This window comes from Anser anser, assembly GCF_964211835.1.
Source record: "Anser anser genome assembly, chromosome: 3".
NCBI classification, from domain to species: domain Eukaryota; kingdom Metazoa; phylum Chordata; class Aves; order Anseriformes; family Anatidae; genus Anser; species Anser anser.
The window spans coordinates 120,261,108-120,285,765 of NC_139722.1; the positions used below are offsets into that span (position 1 = coordinate 120,261,108).

The 24,658-nt window shown below is 36.0% G+C and overlaps 1 protein-coding gene across 1 annotated transcript in view; it reads right to left on the minus strand.

Annotated features, from left to right (window-relative positions):
• Positions 1 to 415: 415 nt before the first annotated feature.
• ESF1 (ESF1 nucleolar pre-rRNA processing protein homolog) overlaps positions 416 to 24,658 on the minus strand; it is a 30,959-nt gene continuing 6,716 nt past the window's right edge. Inside the window, exons 7-14 of the mRNA XM_083830517.1 lie at positions 23,570 to 23,684; positions 22,449 to 22,587; positions 16,763 to 16,924; positions 9,096 to 9,217; positions 7,344 to 7,434; positions 2,889 to 2,959; positions 2,004 to 2,150; positions 416 to 1,420 (exon numbers count right to left, since the gene is read on the minus strand). Coding sequence (XP_083686643.1) covers positions 1,124 to 1,420; positions 2,004 to 2,150; positions 2,889 to 2,959; positions 7,344 to 7,434; positions 9,096 to 9,217; positions 16,763 to 16,924; positions 22,449 to 22,587; positions 23,570 to 23,684 — 1,144 coding nt within the window. The 3' untranslated portion in view covers positions 416 to 1,123. The remainder of the gene's footprint in view (positions 1,421 to 2,003; positions 2,151 to 2,888; positions 2,960 to 7,343; positions 7,435 to 9,095; positions 9,218 to 16,762; positions 16,925 to 22,448; positions 22,588 to 23,569; positions 23,685 to 24,658) is intronic.

Here is a 24,658-nt window from a genome sequence, read left to right on the forward strand (position 1 = left end):
ACAGTGCTTTGTTCAAATTAATATGACAACTTAAAAATTAACCATACTTCTTCGTGATTACGAATTACCTATCAGCTCCATGATCCTAATATTCTCAGTCTTTTTTGATACAATATTGTATTTCCACTACAGCTGATATAGCAAACACTTCAAAAAACACCTTAAGACCAATTAATTGAAACACTCTAGGAAAGAACGCTATTTTCTACTTCCTGTATTTACCTTCCCTGCACTGTTGATACCTTCATCACTGACACCAATACTAACAGAGACCAACAGCAGGGTTTCTAAAATTGTATCACCCAGATCTGCTTTTGACTTTAAAAAAAAAAAAAAAAAACACACTTGCAACGCTGTAAGACTTGGTATAAGAGGAACTATATTAACAGGAATGCAAAATTAGTAGGAGAAGTTCAATTTTAACACAGTTTTATTTAGGCACAGAAAAAGAAAACAGAGCTAAGTGCCCAAAAACTCCTTTGGGCAAGTTTTAAATGTTTATTTCTGATATATATTAAAGAAATTCTTCTAAATAGCATTTTTTTCCCATTAATTAGCCCTTACAAGATCCACAAACTCTTCAATTATTTGGAGTAGAAATTAATCAGGTAGCATATATGTAAACAATTAAATGTATACAATAGACCTGTATACAAAATTTCTTCAGTGTTTAGTTATATTACTACCTTTTTTAATCAGATGTTTACAGACTTCTGCAGAATTAAAAACATTAAGACTCATTGTCTCAGCTCTAAACCCAAAGCAGAAGTGTTTTTTGTGTTTTTTTCTTTTTTAAATAAAACCATAATTATGGCTACTTTTTGTAGCCATCATCAGCACTTCTATTCAGAGACTGCATGATACGAACCAAATAGCTCCAAAACCATTAATTCCTTAGGTTTTCAACTAATTCCTTAGTTTTTCCAACAACACAGCTAAACAATTTGGGGGGCAGAAAGAAAGGGTTATCATTATTCTAGTTACTTCAAAACTTGTCACCAAAGTTAAGTGATTTTTTTGGAAATTTTAAGTGAACAGGAATTAGACCAGACTGTAGAAATGTCAACAGATGTTGTCAGAAGAACGTGGACAAAAGTAAAGTCTGAGTATAAATGAAGTTCGGTTATTTAATTTTCTGCTTTTTCCTTGCCTGAAACTGTTCCGTTTTGGTTTTGACTGACTTTATTAGCATTGATAAAGCAGGATCTGTAGATTTCTTTGCGACCTCTTTCTTTGCCATCTTGCTCTCCTGCTCCTTGTTTGCCTCCTTAAGACCTTGCTGCTTTTGTTCTCTTCGGCGAGCTTTCTCTTCTAAGATCTTCTCTACTGCTTTTGTCTTCTTGAAATTTGGATCTGAAGGATCCACATTAAATAATGGGGAAGTAAACATAGCTTGGAACCTTGTATCAGCAACATTGACCTGAAGCAGAAAAAGAAAATTTATTTTAAGTAACCTTTACTCATATAGCAATGTTTCTAAGTACAACACTAGATGCTTATTGAGCATATGAAATGGTTCATCATTCCAGGAACTGCTCAAGTCACAAGTTTTCAGTGAGTATAGAGTAGAGTACCAGAAGATCATACTAGTAAACCAGGTGAGTGAATACTTGTACAAATCCTGCATAAACCTCAATCAGCAAACCAAGGAAGAGTCTATAGTTGAGAACAATTGACCAGAATCAAAGACACAGTGGAAAATTATTAGAACAAAAGGTACCTGTGAGTATTTACTCAATGAGTTGTACAAGGTCTTATATATTGTCCTGTTACTTACACAAAGTTGGAATGTGTCCCCCCTTCAACCTCGTGTCAAAATATTTTTGTTTGTTTTCTAAAACAGCCTGTAAAACCCTAAAAAAGGTAGATATAGCTGCTTCTCCTTCACCTAGAGCAAGGGAGAAGGATATGGAACCACTAATTTATCCCAAAAATAACTGATACCAACAATTAGCATCTAAGTTGTTCTAGTTAATCTTCAAAAATCAAGCATACAGCATTACCTGGAAGTCATCTTCTAATAACTCTTTCTTTTTCATTAAGAGTTTCTTTTTCTTCTTGCTCAAGTTCTGCTGTTCTACAATCTGCTTATAATTAAAATGCTTTCTGCCATCGTCCTCATCATCCATCATAAGTAGAGCCATTTCAGCCTGTTACAAAATAAGAGTTGATGTACGCAATGAAATGGAGTTTTCTATGAAAATATACAGCAACTACGTTAGTCAAGTCTGATTCTACATACGTATGAGTTGAAATAGGGTTGTTAAAACAGTATTATATCATGCATAACATTATTGCACCTCAAAATATTTAAAGAATGCAAGTTGATTTTTTTAATTAAAAAACTGCAGATACACATTTCAACTTTCTAACATGTACTAATAACCTAATTTGAGAATTGTATACCCTAACATCAAAAGAACAAGTATCATTTTCTACGGGTATTCAAATCACAAAATAATTGACATTCACAAACTTCATAAATGTAATAAATTCTGAGAATGAATAAAAAAACAAATAAGCAATAGCAAACAATTCAATCTTGAAGGTTAAAAGCCAATAGGACAAACATGCTGAGACAGCTTTAAAGCTAGAGATTAACCATCCAGTGTTGTTTCCATGCCCATTTACATTTTAGGGTTACTAAACTCTGTTGAGCTGACATTCAACTACAGTTCTCCAGGAAGATATTCTGGTATAATCTTCAGGGACCATTTACCAGTTTCCTTGGGTGATTTGTTCCAAAAGCTCTCACTATTTCAATTATACAGCTTTATTCTATTGTTAGCCTAGGGGACTAATAGTTCCGCTCACAAACACATCTCCAAGTATTTGCAGAATTCAGGCAAGGCACCATCTGTAATTCTCAATGTTTTAAGCCACTTTACCTTCTGCTTTTCAACTTCAGCTTCATCTTCTTCGTGGTCACTTTCAGCTGACTCTGCCTTCTTCTTTGAACCTAAGTGCAAAAATAGGCCATGCACACATTTATTCAAGCTTTTGCATGAGACCATGATGTACCTATCAATAGGACCTCAAAGTACACCTCATTTTCTTTCTTTCTTCAACATCAGATGCCGAAAACTGATGAAAAATTAGCTAGACTTAAAGCAATAAAAATCTACAGAATATTTGCATAATTCAAGGAGGAAACAATATTCAAATAGATTCTACTGTATTTTTTATAGAGCGGTAGAGAGGTATCACAACAGTGCAGGCAAGTATGGCAACTCCACTCCCACAGTATTTTAAATAGAAATTATTTTAGACTCCTAAGTCTTACTGAAATGTACTACAGTTCTCAAATTGTTCATTCTTTCTGCTTAGAGAACGTAGCAAATACTTTAGAATAAAAAGCAAATGTGCACCTCCTCTCTGTATCCAGAACACAAGCCTGCCAGCTGAGTAAGATAAAATATCAGTCAAACAAAAACCACATTTTTAGAATTTACTTGTAAGCCTAAAACACCCTATCTTGCCGTTAGGCATTAAGGTAAAAAAGACCTATTTTCATCCATGGGGATAAAAATATGATTGACTGTTCAGACTGAATATTCTTCAGATAAAGCTTTCTTATTCTTATACTTAATGTTAGATGCATAGTGCTAATTAGAGACAAAATGAGTAGTAACAGCATAAAGCGTGAGTCAAACATAACTTTTATGAACAGGTCTGTTTTCATGAATCCTATGAAATTCAATGTATTCTCCTTGGAACACCCGTAGAACTGGACCAAGAAGGAGCAGGAAAATAAGGTTTTGACCTGAAACACGTACTCTGACCTTTGAGCTTGGAATTTCATTCCCAGGCAATTTATTACAGTCCACTGGGGGTACTCTTAAGGAAGATTTTGGCTCCATTTTGTTAAGCCAGATTTGTAGTCAGACTAAAAATATAATCATGCCAGAAAAATGTCAAGTTATATCACTAAGTATACTCTGGAACAGGATGCATTTCTTGAAGAACATTTTTTCCTCCCTTGACTACTCTCTTGACTATTTCTAAACAGATTCCAAGCTTGAAATGGATTTCTAGAAGAAACTACTACCACCAGAAAAAATTAACTATCCAGATGCACAGTGTCATCAGCTCACAAGCTGAACTGTTGTTCTAGCAGTTCCAAAAAGTGTGCAGGAAAATCAGATTCAGATATAATATTGTTACCTAATTTAAACAATTTATTTTAATGTATGAAGGGAAGAAATACCTGTCTTATGTAAGGTTTCAACAACTTGGAAGTCTTCTCTGTCTTTCCAGAACTGACTAAACTAGAGCAAAGTAAACAGAGCACCAGATATGCAAACTGATGACAATTATTCTGGAAGTTAAATCTAAGCCTCTTATAGCCTTTCTTCCTACACCTCTAAGAAGTGCCCTCATAATATCTTCCCGCATCTTTTACTGTGTGAAGAACCACTAAAGCAAAGACAGCTTATGCTTCAGTCTTCAAAGACTCATGTTGCTGTAGATTGGGGTGAAATCAGGAGACAGTATCAAACTAAGCTTTTTTGCATAGAGAAAGGAGGTAGAATAAAAATAAAACTAAAATCCATTAATTTCTTGCTGTGATCTTTTGCAGCTAAAGTTGAAATCTCTCTCAGCACTAAAACTATTGCATCGCAGTGAAATCAGTTTGGTTTCGTAATTCACAGAAGTGCCATTTTCTTTCTGTTTAACATAGTCCTGACATAGTCCATCTACCCACATACCCATCTTCTTTTGCACATACATCACACAATATCCTGAGTTGGAAACTACCACGTTAATAAGCAATTACACCGTTCAGCTATTCACTTCCCTGAAACAAGGCTGAAACAAGAAAAATAACAACATTTAGTTTCAGGTGAGCCCACAAAAACAGACAAAGACTGAAATTGGCCAAGCCAAATGAAAGATTTACAACACTTTTTTCCAGCAATACATGCATTCATATAAATCAAAAGTGATAAGTGCTTTTTCTTTCCCTTGACAATACCAAACAGAATCAAGCTTCTGAAATACAAACAAACATCGAGGCTCATATAGCTACAGTACTTCACAGAACTAAGACAAATCTGACAAACACACACTTGAGTAGACTTTACATAACTTCCAGTTTTCCTTTTCATAGCACTGGTGCTTAAACAGAATATGAAAAACTGAGGCTCTGTGTCTAATACCTCCTTACAGTCTTGCTTCCCTTAAACTACCCCACCTCATCAAAAATGAACTTATGCAAAACCCTTGCACATTACAATCAAGAAGTCAAACCACTATGGGAGCATATATACCACTGCAAAGCACTAACAGCACTATTGTATCTTCAGTTTTGCTCTGGTCCACCTGAGTCTGTAAATATATTGTGTAATATACTTTTCCAGTATAATTTAATATCATATGACAGGCAGTTTAAGGGAGCAATTTCCATCTTTCAGGGGAATTGTGGAAGGCTTATGAAAAGTTACGATCATTCAACTTAATACTGCCTGTACCCTAGATATGAAACTGTCACAGATAAAGCCTAGTCCAGAGAAGATTTTAACTCATTTTCCCCAACCAGGTAAGCAAGCTGTGCTTAAAGAGAACCCCAGCTGTGAGACAGAGACCTTTCTTAGGGAACTTGGGTAAAGCCTGACAAAGTTGGGGTGTATAACAATAACTAAAATGTCAGTTGGCTTGTAGTCAACCACTGTATTCTCCCTTTAAAACTTCTCCAGGGTTAGCCACATTGTTTTTCCCCCCAGTAGATTATCAATAATCTTGCAGACATAAGTTTCACTTGCATAACCTTTATGTCTGTTTTGATATCCCCAAAGGCTCCATGCAGAGTAAAATCTATTCTCCCTATTATGGATGAGAAGTTTTAATCATCAGAGACAATCATTCTCTGCTGAGTCCCTCCACAACACGAAGAACTTCTTACATAATGCAGAAAAACATGTTCAGAGATCTTGCATACCAATATTTGATGTTTCAGTGTTGTATGAGAACATCCACATACTCTTGCTATTAGAAAAATTTTAAAAAGATGTTGGAAGAAATGGCATCTTTCCAACAAGTTCTGAAACCTAGCCTACACACAACTCATCACAGAAGTCTGGCAGAAAACAGCACTGCATTACACCTTCCTTAAATTAAGCTAATACTTTCTGTGAAACATAAATACAACTCACTGTTTTGTACTTCAGACTACTAAGACATTCATATAAACACATTAAGAAATTCAAAAACAAAAGCTGGACTTTATTTACTTTCTCCTAACACAAACTTCTAACCATCAGGGCATAAGCCTATGGTGTTTGGTGTCAAATTAGAAGTAGTTTACTTCTGAGTTGTGGTATTTGTAAATCTGTTGCTAATACCTCATCCCCTCAACCCTCTTAATATGCAATCGTATGAATCAGTCCTAGGCTTTGGCTCCCCAGAGCCTTCAACTTGCACTTCTTGATTACCCTCAACTTAAAATTTTAGCCACCAAAGTCATCCTTGGAATAAATTTGTCGTCACAGCAAGAGCTAACTTAAACACCAGACCAAAAACTTGTGAAAGCAGTATCCCAAAAATCTGAACTGGACAAGTTAATTCCCAAAATACTACACTTCAAAATATCTTACTATTGTCCTTGTGCCCATATAATAATGCTAAAAAAAATTCCTAGACTAAAACACACATGGGAATTCTGCTACCTATTTAGCATTAGATCATTACAATTCTGAAAGCCTGAACAGTTCTCCATTTTCTATTAAGAAAGGCTACATATATTAAAGACTTATTTTCAGAGAAATAATTAATATATTTTCATAGTGTAGATAACTCTTTAAGCTGTCCACAAATAAAAAATCATGTATGTGTCCAGTTTATTATTTCAGCAATTGGTTTTCTAAGCAGCCAGAGTACACAAGTAAAAACATACATCAGACTGAGAGAAAACAAAATTACTTTCTTATGAAAGACAGACTTTTATTTTTTTAACATGTCAAATGTTTCTGTCATTTACATAACTAACCCAACCATCAAAGGGACCATATAATCTGTCTGGAAAACGCTTCCAAGGCAACCAAGTTTTTTTCCTCTAGAATTTTTAGGGGAGTAGATGGTTCGCTTGTTCTCAACAGCCATCCCCAGTAATTGGCTAAGTAACAGTCTCTGATTATAACTGGGTGAAATTTCGCATTTCCATTACATATATTACAGTATGCATCATTTTATCACGAATCCTGCCTGCAATTATAGGCAAATGACACCTACTTTTTTCCATTCTGAACATGCCATCTCTGCATTTAGACTAGCCTTTGTTTCTAAAGCTCGTTATTTAAAGAAAGAGCACACTTATCCCAGAAAAGAAGTTACGTGTCTTGACTCACCTGTTTTTCCAAGTTCTTCAGCAAAATATGGATCATTGAGATCAACATCAGATGGAATTTCATCTTCACTCAATTCTTTCTCAGCAGTAGCCTGTAACAAAGCAGAAACATTATTTCAATTAGCATACAAACTACAAGTTTCACTGGAATTAAATGTTCCTTCTGTCAGAAACTATGAACGTGAAAACCAAAGTATTGCATGCTAAACCATCATGAAACTAGAACCCACTAGAAATCGCTAGTTAAGAACAATCAATTTAAAATCTGTATTATAGATTGCAAGCTTTCTTTTATTTACCTAAAAAAGGGCAACTTCCGTTTTCCAAGGAACTCTTTGAGCTTACCCACAGATTGTAATGTAGTAGCTAATCATACCAACAAATACATGCATAGCCTGTAGTTCTGGGTACATAGTTGTTAACCTGATTGCTCTTAATTCCTACCAAGAAAAAATTAAATCCTTACTACCTCAAGCATCATACTGTTCTGTTCTTCACTACTTCACAAGTGCTATTAAAAAAAAACAACTCGTCACGTTCTTCAAGTGAAAACTCCTCCTACCCAGGAAGTCATAGAATCAAAAACCACGATGGTACTCTAGGAAAGTGTAATTCCATTACTTGCTCTATTCACATGCTCTTTGCCGGACACCGATTCTGACAGAATATAGCATGCAAAAAAAAAAAAAAAAAAAAACATACATGCATCTGACGTGGCATCAAGGCATTGTTGCATCCTTATGCTCCACAAAAACTCTGCCTTGGGGAAAAGCTAGAGTAAGGGGCTTCACTTTATGCTTCGAAAAATCGAAAGGGACAAATTTGGATTTAGAAGAGCACTTTCTATTACTGGAAGAATTCAGTGATACACCTCACCACCTAATTTATCAGGCCAAACAAGAGAGTATTACATTACCAAAAGTTGCTCTACTACCTAACAGTGCAACTTAATTCAGAGCACTTATCTTCTGTAAGATTGAAGAAGTTATTCATGAAATGCCAGTTAAAACTGAACTAGAATGGACAAGGTACCTCTAGTTATGGATTACACTTACAAACATTATTCTGCAACATGAACCGTATTCAGAGTAATTCAGATTACACAGAAGCTAGATTCTATATACTGCATGCTTTTTTTCCTAGTATACAAGCAAACGTTTCATTTATCTGCCTATTCCTGCACGTCTCTGCCACAGGAGTCAGTTACTTCACAATTACCTTCTGTGTGTGGGAAGATGAATCAACAGCAATTTTTGCATTTTTATAAGACAACTTTGCTATTCATACACAAAAATATTTACTAAATTTGCTTTTGTAGTTCAAAAGTTGAATGATTCTTCATAGCTATTAGTTCTTCGCTGCTACAGCTCTGACAAGAGTCTGTATTATTCTAGGTCTGTAAGGTTCAAAACTACAGCTATCATGCATTCCAACTTTGCACCAAAAGCATACCATAGCAAAAAGACCCTTCCTAATACATTCGGAAGATGCACGACTTCAAAAACAAACAGATAAATGACTTTTTTTTTTTTGTAAGAGCATTATATATGATCAGTATTACTCTGAACATCCTTTAGCTCTGTAGATCTGATTAGCATTAAGGCTTTCTGAATGAGCAACCAGTGCACATTTGAGCCATAAAACAATACTGCACTCCTGCCATAAAACAACCCCCCCCCCCTTAACTAAAACTAGAACAGCAACTTGAGAAAAGGAAAGAGTAACTCCTTCTGCAACTCAGACAAGACATTACCTTTCTCTTCTTTTTAAGGTTTCTTTTTTCTTTCTTCTTCTCTAGGTATTTTTGCCATGGAGTTAGGTTATCCTTTCCTTCCAACCTATTTTTGACCATTTCTTCAGCATTTTCTTTGAGGCCTAGTAAAAAAAAAAAAAAAGGAAGTTAAAGAAATGGGATCAATTTGAACTTTTTTTTTTTTAAAAATCAACTGCTTTTCTTTTGCAAAGGAAAAACCTAGTTTTTCTTCCACAAGTCCATGAGAACATTATAAGTATCGCTTGGAGCAACATCTCGGTAAATATGATCAGTTTACAGGTTGTGTTTTTCCAAATAAAACATTTATCCAGTAACAATTCATACAGGAGTGAGATGAAGAGGTTGCGTATGCAATATTTTATTCCCAACATCTTTACTGTTCCTCAAAAATGTCACCTGTCCAGACAGTAGACTGCATAGTCTACAAAGTCTACCACTTTAATGCTGAGAGTAACATAATAATGCAGTAATAACACAGCACCCTTAAATTTAATGTACCTTACTATTATTAGTTAAGCTTCACAAAAACACTTCGAATCCAGTCCAGTCATTCCCACTTTTTGTCCATGGGAAAACAAAGATTGAGTTGACAAAGATTCTGAAATGTTAAATCACTATACGGCCATATCACAGCTGGCTTGAACCTGTAGCTGGTGCTCTCTGTTTCCTGTTTCACCCAGAAATATTTGATGGTTGTTGCTATATCAGTATGCCCCACTGACATAAAACAAGTAATTTCTTGCATTATGTACTAATACCACAAGTTGATATGTACTAAGTCATACGAGGCAAGATGTTTTCAAGTAATCTAGTTCTTAATTCTGTTGTACCCCTCAGGATAACAGAACAAATATGAAAACCTGTATCTTGGGTTTAATTCCAAGTAACAAAGGAGAAGAGGGAAGCATATTTGAGCATTGCAAAGGTTAGGATTTTTCAGTTGTTTAAGTGATACAGAAAAGGAAGATCTTTCTCAACTTGGATTGCTGTTTCCTACTTTTTATTTTGCCCAAGATACTTCAAATAGAAAATTGCACCTTGTTAAATACGAAAAATAAAAACAAAAAACACGGCATTGTCTCTTGTATGTAAATTCACAGAGAACAAAATGTTTTCTAATCCACAAAAGCAGAAATAAGTAATATTATGAAATCCTGATCAAGTATTATGCATACATTGCACAATCTACCTAATAGCTCTTAACTAAGAAGTCTGTTTTCCTGTTAACAGGTATAAGTTTTATTTCACAAAACTCTTTTTAAAGCTACATAGTACCAGTCTGCTTTAATGACAAAAGCTATCCTAAATTAAGAAATAGTAAACCTCCTGTACGACAGGGAAGCTAGATTCAGATTCAATGCTTAGGGTAAATTACCAATGTTTTTTAAAAAAATAAGCTAACATTGAAAAGAGATTAAGGGACTTAATTTAAAAGATTATAGACTGCTTGAAAGAGATCAGTCTTGAAACAACAGAAAAACATTTAAAAGAATGTTCTGTGTTATCACCGGCTACCATTTCAAGCTGTAATAACTCAAATGAAACAATACCAGCTGTCATTGTGTCGAGGCTGAGCACCTGAATTTGCACAATTACGTCCTAAACTTTAATTCAGCTCTCTTGTCAATATGCATTGATAAAGCTTCTCATCACGTGATCACATTTTACCTTTGCCCAATCTTACCCCTTTTTGATATACAGGTAATTAACATGCCACTCCTCAATATTTTGTCACTGTACAACTTATAGCTATGTTACTGAACATACTAGCGTATGGTCAAATTACCAAAAAGAATTGAACTCTACTCTAGAAACAGAATGGAGCCTTCTACAATGTCCATCATCACAGTATTCAATAGTGCAAAAACGTCACCCTAAAAAAGGAATCCACTAGCCACAGTGTCCCCATTTTACAGCTGCCTTTACAGTCAGGATAAACACTGACTTTGATGGGCACCCACAAAAAGAAAACCTCATGATGGAAAGAGATTAAACAACTTGCCTTGCAACACACTAGAGCAGAATTCAGTGGCAAAAAGGCAGAATCCACTTCTGTGAAAGGAGGCAGTAGCCCGAGCAATGAAGGATTTGCTCCTACTTGCAAGTCCTTCATTCATTCACTACACGCATTTTTTTTTTATTTATTTTTTTTAAGAAAAGCCTTCTCTAACAAAAGAGTCCGATGTTCTGTAATTAACATCCTCCTTTTGGACATGACTGTTAGATCTCGGAGCATGTAGTGCTCCATTTCTCATACTAGCCATTTCTCCATACTAGCTCCATACATAGCTCCATTTCTCATACTAGCTTTATCGCTCAAATCATATATGGACCTCTCCAGGTGTCCTAGACTGTATTTTCTCCCAGCTCCCAGGTTTCTCATTTGACCCTTGTCTGCTCCTCATCAACCCTTCCAGCTCTTCTCAGTAAGAAGGAACTGAAAACAGATGGCATAATGGCAAAAAAAAATTAACGAGCAGCCTTCATGGACAGCCCTACCTGTCCCTAGAAAAGCAGGCACAACATTTTTCCAACAAACTGCAAACACTAATTTCTCTTCTTGCACTTGCCTGCTCTCCAAAAATAATTCCAAGGCTAGAAAGCTAGTTACAGCATGTCTGAAACATGAAGTGTGGACAAGGTCTAAAAATGTATTAAACCATGCTTTATAGGAAGAAAAGAAGGAAGAAAGAAACACCACGTAAAACAGCCTTCTAATATGCTAGAAAGAAGCCAGAATTAACAGTAAGTGGCAAGCCAGTGCCGCCACAGAAACTGGTTACTAAACCAGCAAACAAATACAAAGCCACAAAAAAGTAAAGGAAAGTGTGCTGTACAGGTTCACCAAAAATGTGCCACTAAGAAACCCTCATAAAACCAGGGCTGTAATTTAGTTACTTCCAACAATACGTGTTTTTGTCTCTGAAGTCTAGGAAACGGCAGTCATATGTTTCCTAGAAACTGAACTACTATTACTTGGGATTATTTTTCAGTAGGTTTTGGAGAAAAAAAAAAGTTACTGGTCAGGTAGCAACCTTGCAGATTCTCTCTAAAGACTGGATTAAGAAACGTATCACATCTCCAGAAAGGGGGGGGCAGGGGTTAAAAAAAATCTCAGAGGAGGTTACAAGATTTCTGATTTATTTGCCTAGAACATGGCATCATTTGATCCATCTGGCACAGAAGGACTTGGAAGAAAATACAACCCTTTCTTGTGGTATTTGGCAATCTCATGAAAGGCCTTAAGAGTTTCTCCACAGATCAGAATGGCTTACAAACTACTGTCCAGACCGCTTCCCGAGAATAAGAGTGTATTTAAGTGGTCAAAAGACTTTTGATTGCAGAACTGGAAAGAAATCATCTGCTTTAGGTAGACTTATTAACTGGCCATAGAACAAGTTAAATTAATTCGTATCTGCTCCTCACCCTTTCTATTTTTAGATAACTGAATCACTAGTCATATTTAATCTTTACAAATAAGGGCCATGAAAAGAAGGTGTAAAGGTAATATATATTAGCATGCAACTAAATCATACTTGAACTAGGGGATTAGAAGTGTGAGACACCATACCACATTACCAGCTAAAGTATTGCTTCTCACACTGCTGAACACTGAGGGAAGAAGGCCGAGACAGAAATTTTGCTTCTCTAAACAGCTGAAAAACTTTAGGCAATTTAACTGCTTGCAATTGTCACAGTTATTAAAAGCTAGAGAGATGCTTCTCAGTAAATCTAAATGAGTAAATTCATCTTACGTGTAATACCTTACCTACCCGCCCCCCCCCCCCCCCAAAAAAAATAACAGAACAGATACACACACCTTGTTGCAGTTAGATCAAAGGAATGGCCAGCAGAAATATTCTGATAACATCACAATTTGTTTGCCACAAATATCACACAACTTGAGTCGAGACAGTTTTCCTAACACAGAACAACTCCCTTAAAAAAAAAAAAACACACCAAAAACCCCTTAGATGCTAAAGTGTCAAGTGTGAAGAACCACAGCACTGAGTGCACGCTTCTTTGTGCTGCATGTGGTAGGACTGCTTATTGTTTCCTCTAGCTGAAGCAGCGATCTAGATTGAGACAAATTTTGATTCAGTTCTGTCATTTTCTTGCCCCACATAATCTGTAACAACATACAGTTGGGGTCCACTATGCACTTTACAGGGATCTGACTGCCTGCTGGTCTACTTCTGATGAAAACGAATTTCAAAGTTTCCTTTAAGCTCAGCTAAATATTTACATCTCATTCTTCCCAAAGGAAGAGCTTAAGTCCAATAAAAAAGCTGTATGAGAAACTGGCTGAATATCATCAAGAACAGTGATTGTGGTCTTTTCCCTCTTCACCTTCTAAGGAGAGTTTTGGGAGCTGGATAAGAATGCATAGTAATTGTTGCTCAAATCAGCTATGATTAAGAAAACAGATGGATGCTTAAATATAACATTGATTTTGTGCCTAAAAGAAACAGACCAAAGAAAGTTGGAACTACATCTAATTTGTTTTTGCTGGCGCTGTGGTTTATTAAAACTATTATGATTCAAGAATAACTGAATCATTCACAAAGTATGCTTTCTATAACCATGTGTAAATATTTGTGCCAAAACTCAAATTTTTAAATTAATTCAGATCTGCCTTTCAATTGAAAAAAGTCCTAGATTTAACTGTTGTAGCTCTCTCTATATTAAATATTTGGACAGGAAAATGACCTTGCAGTAAGTCCATCAGATTGAGGCAGGAGTTTGATAATAAAAGCATTTCAAGACAAAAGTTGGTTCTAAAAGACTTAAGGAGTCTTAAGAGATGATAACAAACTATTTTTAAATTCCCAAAATACTCCAAATGGAACATAATTAATTCTTTGAGAATTTAAATATGCACATTTGTTCAAGGAAAGGGTAATAACTGACATACTTCTCTCCCATAAGAAATCATAGCCTCAATTGTGCATATTTGCCAGAGCAACAAACTACTGTTCAGCATGCAGCGACTGCATTTCACTCTCAGAGCCGCCCCCCTTCAGGTGTGCAGGACCTTCTCTCCAAATGCTGTCTGAAGTCTACAAAGGCTACACGTTGCCACATATTAGACCTGTAAACAAAGTTAAGACGCTCTTCTTTGCTTTTAACACTTATTTCAGAAAGAAGCCATCCACTTGATGAAAAATAAAAAAAGGGAGGTAGGACACGAATAGGATTTTAAAAGCAGTCTGACAGACTCAAGAGTTGGTAGGCAAGGGAGCTGAGTACCAATATCACAAACTGAATTCAGGTTTCCAAAGCCTGAATGCTCTTGTACTATGAAATAAAGAAATAAACTACTAACCTCCACGAGGTCAGTCAATACCATTACTAGCTACTAGCCCTTAGAATACAGCCAGCACCATCAGTTTTACCCATAGTTTTCAGAGTTTCACTAAAAAAGGCAAGTGAACGCTTTCACGATATCCAGAACCTCTGATCTTGGAAAATACTCTAGAAAGAGTAAGAAATGAAGAAAAAGCTAACACATGCTGTAAAATCAAAGTTGCAAAACTGTCATCAAACACTATGAATTACTAATTCATAAGCTTCATTGTGCACACATGCGTGCTTAACCCATCATGATACAAACCCATCTATAACAGCACCCAGGCATCCTACTGACTCTAGACAAGGCCATATTTACCAGGGTGCATCTTTGCTGTTTGGTTGGTTTGATTTTACAAAGCATGTGGCCTGACAGAATGGCAGGAAGGATGAGGAATGTTGAGTGCTACCACTGCTCCTTTCCATCCCTTATTCTAGGGAGAGGAGAGTATAGAAATAGTCCTAGGAGCTCCACAAGGTGCAGTAATGAAGGAGTTGGACTACATGAGGTACAGAACAAAGTCAATTTTCTGAAGTCCAGTTCACTAAAAAAGAAACACGGGAGCCACTCTATTGGGGAATTTGATTCCATCTGTACTATCGTTCCCAAACATCAATATAAATTTTCTTGTAACATTCAAGGTGCAGTTTATGAAGCTACGCCCTTCAGCAAACTTGTTGCTCTTTCTGTGCCACTAAGTTTCCTTCAGTCTATTTTCATTTCCTACAATGGATGGTTTGCTCTAGATCCCTAACTTTGTCACCATCTTAGGTTGCTTAAAAAATAAATAAAAATAAAAAACTTAAGTTTACCTATGTGTGAAAACTCAGCTGCCTTGAATGCTCAGTGATACAATCAAATAAAAGATAATAACCAAGCAACTTCAGAAATGCAAATACTGACACACTGTGGACAGATGAAGTAAAACATCCACATAGCCGTGTCAGTAAGCACTTGTCCCATAAAGCACGTTATATCTTTCTCTAAAGAGTTCTGGGAGAACACTGGCCAGAAATTATTGGAATTATATAAGCACAGCTGAAGCTCACAAGTATTCTAATGCCAATGCTTACTTACAAATACAGGCCTTATCAAGAACTAGCCCTGACATGTTCAATTGATTTCAGTGAGTTGGCACACACCAGAACAAGATGTTAAAAGGGAACATACATACTCAACACAAGTTACCCACGTGAATTCAAAGTAACAATAGTGCAAGTCAGATATGCACTTCGAGATGGAATTAACACATCAGTTGGGACGGGGATGAGTTCTAGCATGGCTCTGGTCTCATATGTACAGTAACAGATCAGATCGTGTCCTTGTATAGACTGCAGTCCTACATGTACTGCGCCAATACAACAACTGCTGCCCCTAGAAGGGGCATGTTACCCTTTTTAGTCTTTGGACCACATAATTCAACCCTCTGAGCCTTCACCAAATGCTGGACTCTTTAACTCAGCAGTATAGATTCACTTCCTTTTTTTCCAGAGCAGCTCTGCCATTTTAGCAAATGAAATTAACTTGCAAATAAATCTATCAAGTTCCAGGGCTGGTACATGCTGTCAGAATGAGCTTGGGGCCAGGATGAAGGAGGAAAGGCTACAGAGAAAACTGTCCCTTTTTTGGATGTAGTGTCTTGTTCAACTGGCTCATTACTTCTCATGGAAGGAACACACTCATAAACAAAACCGAAGTCAGTCTCAATGTGTTTTCATTCCAAAGGAAAAGAACAGATAATAGTTTTCAGACCTCAAAAAGAGGTCTGCTGGGATGCTATATGGTAAAGTTATCTATACATCACTAAGTATCTCCCAAGCTTGCTTTACTGGTAGCTTTCCTTCCAACAGAGCTGTCTCACTGGAAGATCAGACTTCTCCCTTTTGTTCCCCCAAACCTTTTGCATTACGCAAGCAAGATTTCAAAACCACTCTCCTCCAATTTCATGCTATGTTTCCAAATCATACTGTGTTTCATTTTTAGAAGTGTACGTATGTTTTATGACTCTATGGCAAACATGAATTCTATTCAAGTAAAATCTATAAAGCGATGAATGAAAAAGCAAGCACAAGAAAAACTGGCAAGTAAATAAGCTACACAAAGAATCTTACAGCTGAGAAACCGAGTTCAGTCATTATTTCTTCTATTTCCTCCATTGTGTTCCATCTGGATTTCAATTTATGGGAAAAAGGTCAGTTTCTACTACTATAAATCGTACACCTTACATTGTATCCCCATTAAACAGGCCAATACTGCATACTGCGCAAGTCAGTAAAAGAAAAAAGTTAAAGCCTACCTGGAACCCATTTAATTTCCATTTCTATATCCTTTTCCTCTTGCTTTTTCTCTTTTTCTTGGATACTTCGCAGAAGTTCTCTGTACTTGGCAATTTGTTCCTCATCATCTTTTTGGCTTTTCCTGGGTTTGTCATCTTCCATTTCATGAGCTACATCATCGCCTAGAAAGACAAAAGAAAAGCTATGAAAGACAACCTCAAAGTGATCCATTTATGTTCAAGGAACACACCTAAGGAACATTAAATCATTTATAACAAAATAAAGTATTTTCATATATTATTCCCAGAAAAAGTAACCAGTTCTAGAACTCCCCTACTTCACAAAAGAAATACAAATATCTGAAAAGGCAAAGAATATTTGTCCAACAAAGGAAACCACTGATAGAACATAGCATCCATTACTGCTTCTTACAACTCTTGGAGTCCCTAATGTCCCTGGCAACACAGTAATAAAATCTAAAAACCTAAACCTAAAAAAAAGTTGTGTAAAGCATCTCGAAATTTTAACAAATTACTCAAGCCTTTATCTTCAGTGACATGTTGAATTAATAAATAAAGCAAGATGGAAGCAGTTTTGGCTATTTTTGCTAAGGAAAACACAATTACAATGTGACCTGCAATAAGCTTTCAAGAAGCATTTCAAAGACAACAGGCTTTTTAAGCTTTAAAGATGCTGCAGCTCCTTGAACAGTAGAAATCTAGCTTTGCGGCTCCTTTTCTTTCTTTTTCTGATCCTGTTGTTCTTTAACATCCCATAACCTTAAGATGCTTGTTGTTGGCTGTGATTGGAAGTTTTGACTGCTCAATTAACTGCAGCTGCTTTTCCGCTTTCCTCATCAGTAGCAGAAAACTCTTAAGACAAAAGCATCTGCTCATGCAGCAAGCAAAAATGCATTCAGCTCTTAAAGTAAGAAAAATAAGCGACTGTTGCTTTTTTTTTTTTTTCCTGATATCATAAGAAATGATAAGCAAAGCTATTCTGGATGGGAACTGAAGAGATCCTTTGGCTAAGAAAGGCTCCCTTGAAACTGGGTAACGAAGGGGTGATTCATTTTTATTATGACCAGTTTTTGCTAATTTTGCCAGGAGAAATTTAAGTGGTGACACATTGTCATACTTTCCAATTTTGATAAAAGATGAATTTCTTTTGTCAAAACCAATAGCTTTAAAATAAGCATTAACATTTCGTTCAAAAAACTCTTAAGAGCTTTTTCATTCTATAAGCAAATAAAGAACATTTGTCAACAGCTGCAAGAAAGGAAAATTAACTGAATATGTTCTCAAAGTTTGTTCAGAGTTCAAGTAACCTTGCTGCTAGCTTTCAAGTATCACACTGCATTGCACAACATGAGGAACCACTTTCTGACGGATATTAAGGCAGTAACGCTTTCTGCCAATAGGTTTTTCAAAGACTTTTTGAATTAAAAAAAAAAAAAACAGCCAAAACAAAAAGGTCTGGTGCATTAACAGTTACGTTGTAAGAGAAATACAATCAAGAGAAAAAACAACTTAGCCTGTGAAGGAAAAGAATGCAAAAGCAGATGAAATTAAGAATATAAAATACAAGTCAGACTGGACTCCCATCTAGGCACTTCTGAGCAGGGACATCCTGGCCTGCACAAGCGCACACAGAGACATCCTTTAATTTTAAGTCACTGGACAACTCCAAGAGGTTACATGAATTTTTCAGAAGGAAAGCCAAGTTGACCTTTGTTCTGGGGTTTCCTAGAACTTGATCCATCTTATTTTTTTAATAACAAATACGCACACAAAACACGCACCTGCAAATATGCCTTAGAAAAATCTCCAACCAGCAGGTTATACCAAGCTTCTAACGTTTCATAGAAAGAAACAATCAGGGTGTGGTGCTTCTATTTTATCCCATGAAATTCCACCGGGGCTTGGCTCAATCATTAACTGGTAACTCCTCTCTCTGCCTTATTTCCTTAGGTATTATTTTAGCAACATGCCAAAACTAACCCAACAGAAATATTTTAAGAAGTCAGATCCTCATTACCACTGAAACTGCAGTAATGCCTCAGAGTGGCCAAAGCATCTACAGAGTAGTAAGGGAGAGAAGCCAACCCAAATAACATTGTGTTCAATGCATTTTATAAATATCCATTGAATTCAGCGACAATCTTAAATAGCTGCATGTTCTATCATCTTCCAGTTATTAGCCTTCTTTAACAGTTCTAGCAAGCATAAAAATGAACAGTATTCATAGGTAAGACAACATATGTACTGTCACATGATAAAATATTAAAAGATCCATTTAACATAACTAAGCTAATGAGCAAAATAATTTCAAAAGTGTAAAATATTTATTAAGCGTACTGATCTTATTTACCATTAATCACCAAAAATTGTATCAGCAGCACAATTAAATAAGTAAATCTCCACCTAGCAAATCCTCCCCTTCTTCCAAGGATTACATTTTCTTTCCTTGCATGTGTGCATCTCCAGCATTGGTGCTGCAGCACAAAATAGCCTCCTGTTGTACAGAGCTTCTAACACTAGACTCCACAAAGGGCAGCAGAACTCCTTGCTCAGACTCCTACTGTGAAGAGCAGGGCTCTATCCAGAATTCTATACAGAACTCCCTGCACGTAACACCTCCATCAAGAACAACTACTCAAAACCACACCAGTTAAAGTGTTGTGTCATATAGTCTCTTCACGTACTCTGTGGGGAAGAGCAAAGCAGCACAGCAAATATGATCTTTTTATTGCAAAGATAAAAAAACCACCAGCACAAAATCTTAGGCATCAACACCATGCTGCTTAATTTGAAGCATCGTTTAAAATGCCATAAACTAAGTCATTGGTGCTCACAATCAAAATAGCAGTTACGGGCTTGAATTTGATGCACACCACGAAGTTTTACTAATCACAACAAATGCATCCAAGCAACAGAGAGTTTAGAAGCAATGTAAAGGAGATGCTTTGTGCCCACAAACTACTATATATCAGGTCCATGAAACTGAAATACATGACATTACAAAACTGTTGTATAACAACAACATTCATAACAGACATTTTTAACTTGAAAAATATAATAAAAACGAGAATGGATCAGGGCAACAAAAGCTGTTTTTAAATAAAGCATACAAATAAATAAATGAGATGGCCAGAACATTTTTTTTCCTTCTTATCACACTCCTACCTTTCCATTCAAACAGCTATTTTTCCCTTTTGTGCATAGTGCCACATAATTCTGCTGGGCAAAATCTTGCTTTGTATCTTATAACTCAACGGATAAAACGTCAGGAACACGTTATGGACATGGCAACACCATTCCTCTATTAACAACTTATTTCTCAAAACCATCATTAGGAACTACACAATTTCAGGTCTAAAATGTGTTAGTGTGATAACATAACTCTAGGTCAATCTCTCTCCCTCCCCAGAAACAGAAGTTTACTTAAAATTTCTTCAGTATTGCTCACTTATGGATTCTATCACCACTCTGTAACAGAGGCTGTTCTTTTAACGCAGCAGTAGCCTTGAAAACCTGAACTAAGAAAACCGAAATACTTTTCTCTGCAGCTACTGCTCCTATTAATGCATTTTACTAAGCATTACTAGAGAATTAAGGTCATGGAGGTGCAGCTTATAAACATATTTTTATGTAATATAAGAAACAAATGGACATTTATCCTGCCAAGATATTGCTAAGTCTGCTGCCAGCAAATTTCCCAACTCCATAACCAGAAAAATCTGTCATGCTCTTTTGCATGCTTCAAACACATCTGATTACAACAACCTACTTTAATGCTGTATAAACCCATTTTAATATCTGCTTGAAAGACTTGATTAAGGCTTAATGACATGTTCTTTTCCTTGTAATTTAGGCTATATATATGACCAATTAAGAGCAGACTGATTTTTAGAGTGAAAACAAGTAAAGTAATTGAGGAATTTGCACCATACACATAAGACTTTAAAAGTTACATGACATTCTCTTCCTATTTTTAAGAAGCAACAAGAATCCGAAAGCAATTAAAATTTGCTGCCGCTCCAATCTTTCATAAGGTTCCCTTAAGCACATTCTGCAGCTTACCTTCCCCCTCACAAAGCAAGACTTTGGAGTAAAGCTTTGGAGTACCAGAAGTCTCATACCACAGGTTTTCACTACTGTCATTCACACTGTGGTTACCCAAGAAGAGCTACTGCTGCGCTTAAGGACCTTTGTACAATCTACATCCTCCCCAGGGCCCTCTAAGATCCATTCCATGTCCTGTCTAGGGTATCCCAGCAGGCCCAGCCTTAGGACAGCTTCTTCAGCGTGTCCTTGCCCTGCAGAGACTTTAGTATGTATACAGAGGGCCATGAAGATAGCAAATCACTACATATATAACACTATACCATACTATTACTATACTGTATACTATTATATACTAAATACTATAAAATAGAATTTTCCAGTTGAAATATTACATTACCCTGAAAAATAAAGAGAGGGGTAGGAGAAAAAAAAAAAAGGAAGGAAGTGATTTTGTACTTAGAGGCCCAAGCTACTAATCGTAAAACAGCCACATAGGGACTAAATCTTTAGGGAAACTCCTGATCCCCCACCATTTTATTTTTTTAAAATAATTTTTAAGTCAGTGTTACTCAAACTCTACAGAAAGAAAGCTTATTTTTATTCTGAACTGAATGAACTTGATAGCTACCACAGTCTCTAGGAAAGTCAGTCAAACGTACAACGAAAAGTCTCCTCTTTAACAGAATTATCGATATTGGCGAAAATGAACTATGATTTAGATGAATCACAATGTTTCTACTTGAATCCATTTATAACCATTATGTTTGGCTTAATTAAACATTAATTACACTAGGTAAAGAGATTTTGCATGACAAGTGAGAAACAGGAAGCTCTTTGAAAGCGAGGTTTAAACATGAAAGTCAAACTGTCTCACTTATCAATGCTCTAAATAATCTGTAACTCCTAAATCAGCTGATATAGTTCACAAATTCTATTGCAGAAGTGCAATAGAATTTTGTCCTTTGTCTTCGAAAAAGGAATTTGGCCATTTTGAGGTCATAATGGTGATGTTATTTATTTGGAGAATCAGAGTCAGGTCTGTATAATGAATCTCAGCTGTGGCTTTAAGAGAAATTTTAGAAATTTGAACATGTGTTTTCTTACTATGGATAGAAAACACTGGAAAAGTTTGTTTTTGCAGTCAGTATTTAACTCAAATAAAAACAAAAACAGAACAGAAATAAAGAAATAAAGGGGCGGGAAAAAGGAATGTCAAGTCCCAGTAAATCCGAGGAACTCTACAGCTGCCATGTTACCAGGCCTAACTCAAAGATTTACAGAATTTTTCAAGAAGTTTTCCATCATCTGTCAGCATTCTATCATCAATCCATTTATCTCCTAATTGAAGAGTGAATCAAAGATACAAATGTGCTCACCACCCAGGTCATAATACATATATAGAAAAGTAGGTATACACCATTTTCAGAGACTTTTAGCTCTGTAGCAAAGATAGGTTATTTTCAGAGTAGAACTTGACCATACTTTCTCTATAATGAGTATAAGGAGTACAGAGTATAACAATTCCCTATAAAAGGAGACATTCAAAGCATTTTCTGATGATGTGGAATTTATACAGTATTTTGAACACGAGTTAATTAAATGTAGCTACTGACTTTGTGAACAACATTTATGTAGGTACCTTGCTGCTGTTCTTCCTCTTCTTCACTAGATGAAGCCAAGTAAGCTTGAAAATCCATGTCAAGGAGCTCCTCTTTTTTAAAAGTTCTGTTAAGTGACATTACTCGTTCGTGATCTGTTTCATCCCATGTTATATCTACCTTAAAAATAAGAAAGCCACTTCTAGAAGCTGAAGCACTAAAATTAAGCATGTCAAGACAGGTTTGTTTTTTTTTTTAGAAAAAAATTGATACTTTCTACTTAAAAAGTGTAAACCTATTACTAATGTTCCTACAGAACAATTACCTATAATAATAATTTATTATAATAGATTTAATAACTTCTTCAAAATTCTTCAGCAACAAGAGTTTCAAGGAGCTTTAACTACATGGAAGAATGAAGTCTCCTATTGCATTCAAGGGTTCTGTAACATCAGGTCACACAACCCAAAATCTCTCTAAGCCAAGTTTCCTTTGTGGCAGCAGATACTGGTATTGAAGCAGCAGCCTCCAACTTCTCTTCTCTCTTCCTCCAGCACAAACTCATTCCTGGAATCAGGCATGGATTGCAATAGGGACAATGAAGTGTTTGCGCAACTGCACCCTCAACTAGGAAGATGAAACACATGACTGAAAAATTATCCTGCAGAAATTACTTAGTTCTCAACTAATCACTTCCCCAATCCGGTTCATTTCATAGCCAGATGAACATTTTGGCTGTCACATAAGACAGCAGAAATGGATTGCTACAAGGAAGGGAAGCAACTGTTTAAGCCTGACACCACCACCAAAAAGCCTCTTGAACTACACACAAACAACCATTTTCAGCAAATTAGAAGATTTAACTGTGGATAACAAAGTTAAGTCCATGCGCAACTTGTAAGAGGGGTATTACGAGGTCAAAATGTAGTATTCAATTTCTAACAGAAAAGTCGAACCTCTCATACAACAAAATTCAAGCTTATATCTTGGGTCACAACTTGCAGCTCTGTAGCATGCCTGCATCTTGTAACATATTGGATGTTTCTATTTTGAAATGCTTAAGACAAGCAGGAAGCTTTTCCCTACCACTTACATATAATTTAAAATCTGACAATAAAACTAAACAAATTAGAAAAACATGATGAAAGCATTGTAAAGATACCTTTGATGTTCCCATAGCAGCAGATGTGAAGTACTTTGGTTTATATACAGATACATTCGCTTCTGAGGCTACATCTTTTGGCTTATCATCAAATGTAACATTATCTGGAATAAATCTTAAAGGCAGATAAAGCATGTTATTATTCAAATATACTGGGAAATTTCATAGTACAAGCAGTCTAAGCTTTTCACAAATATGGTACATCAGCACAAAAGAATTTGCTAAAATATAGTCAGTAAGCCTGAGAAGGAAACCAAAGCAATACACAAGTGCCACACACACACACACACTAACTGTCTGGCTTTTGCACAGCTATTCCACAGATTTTCAGTCTTTAACCTCACCATGTTGGGGAAGTAAACTAAACAATTTGCAGTTTGGTAGCAGGCAGAGTCAGGGTGGTGTTTTGTTTGTTTGTTTTGGGGGTGATTTTCAGTTTTCGAAGAATTATGTTTTAAGAATTTGCTTTACAGGAAAGTTTATACTAAAAATTAGGAAGAAAAAAGTAAAATACAATTTTAAAACAGATGAACTAAAAAAAAAATCAAAACATTTTAAGGAAGCCTGGTACATCATTAACATAACAATTAGTAGGAAAAAAAAATTTAGAGACGACTCTTGTATCCACCAAAAGTTAGATTAAATAAACACCTTTGTGCACTACATGTGAAATTAAGTTATTGAGTGATTTATTTTTAATCACTACAAATGTAATATGATGAATACTATTCAACACTAAAATTTAATAAAGTGGAAGATTAGGAAAAGGATTGGGGAATTTCAAACAGCTGTCTGCTGTAAAACATTGTCTTTCTGTGTTTAGAAGCAAGAAAAGTTGTGCGTTTATTTGGCAGAGATGATCTCCTCCAGAATGATTCAAAGGAAAATGAATTAATCTCCTCTAGACAATGATTCAAAACAAAAAAGTTATCTTTCACCAATTTCCAAGAGTGCCCATTAACATGGGTTCCAGTAGACAAAGCCAGCTTCTGTCCAAACTTAACATGATTTAGTAACCTCACTTCTGCTCAGAACAGAAGACTTTTTGGTAACAAAAGGAAACACTAACAATAAAACACCACTAGAACT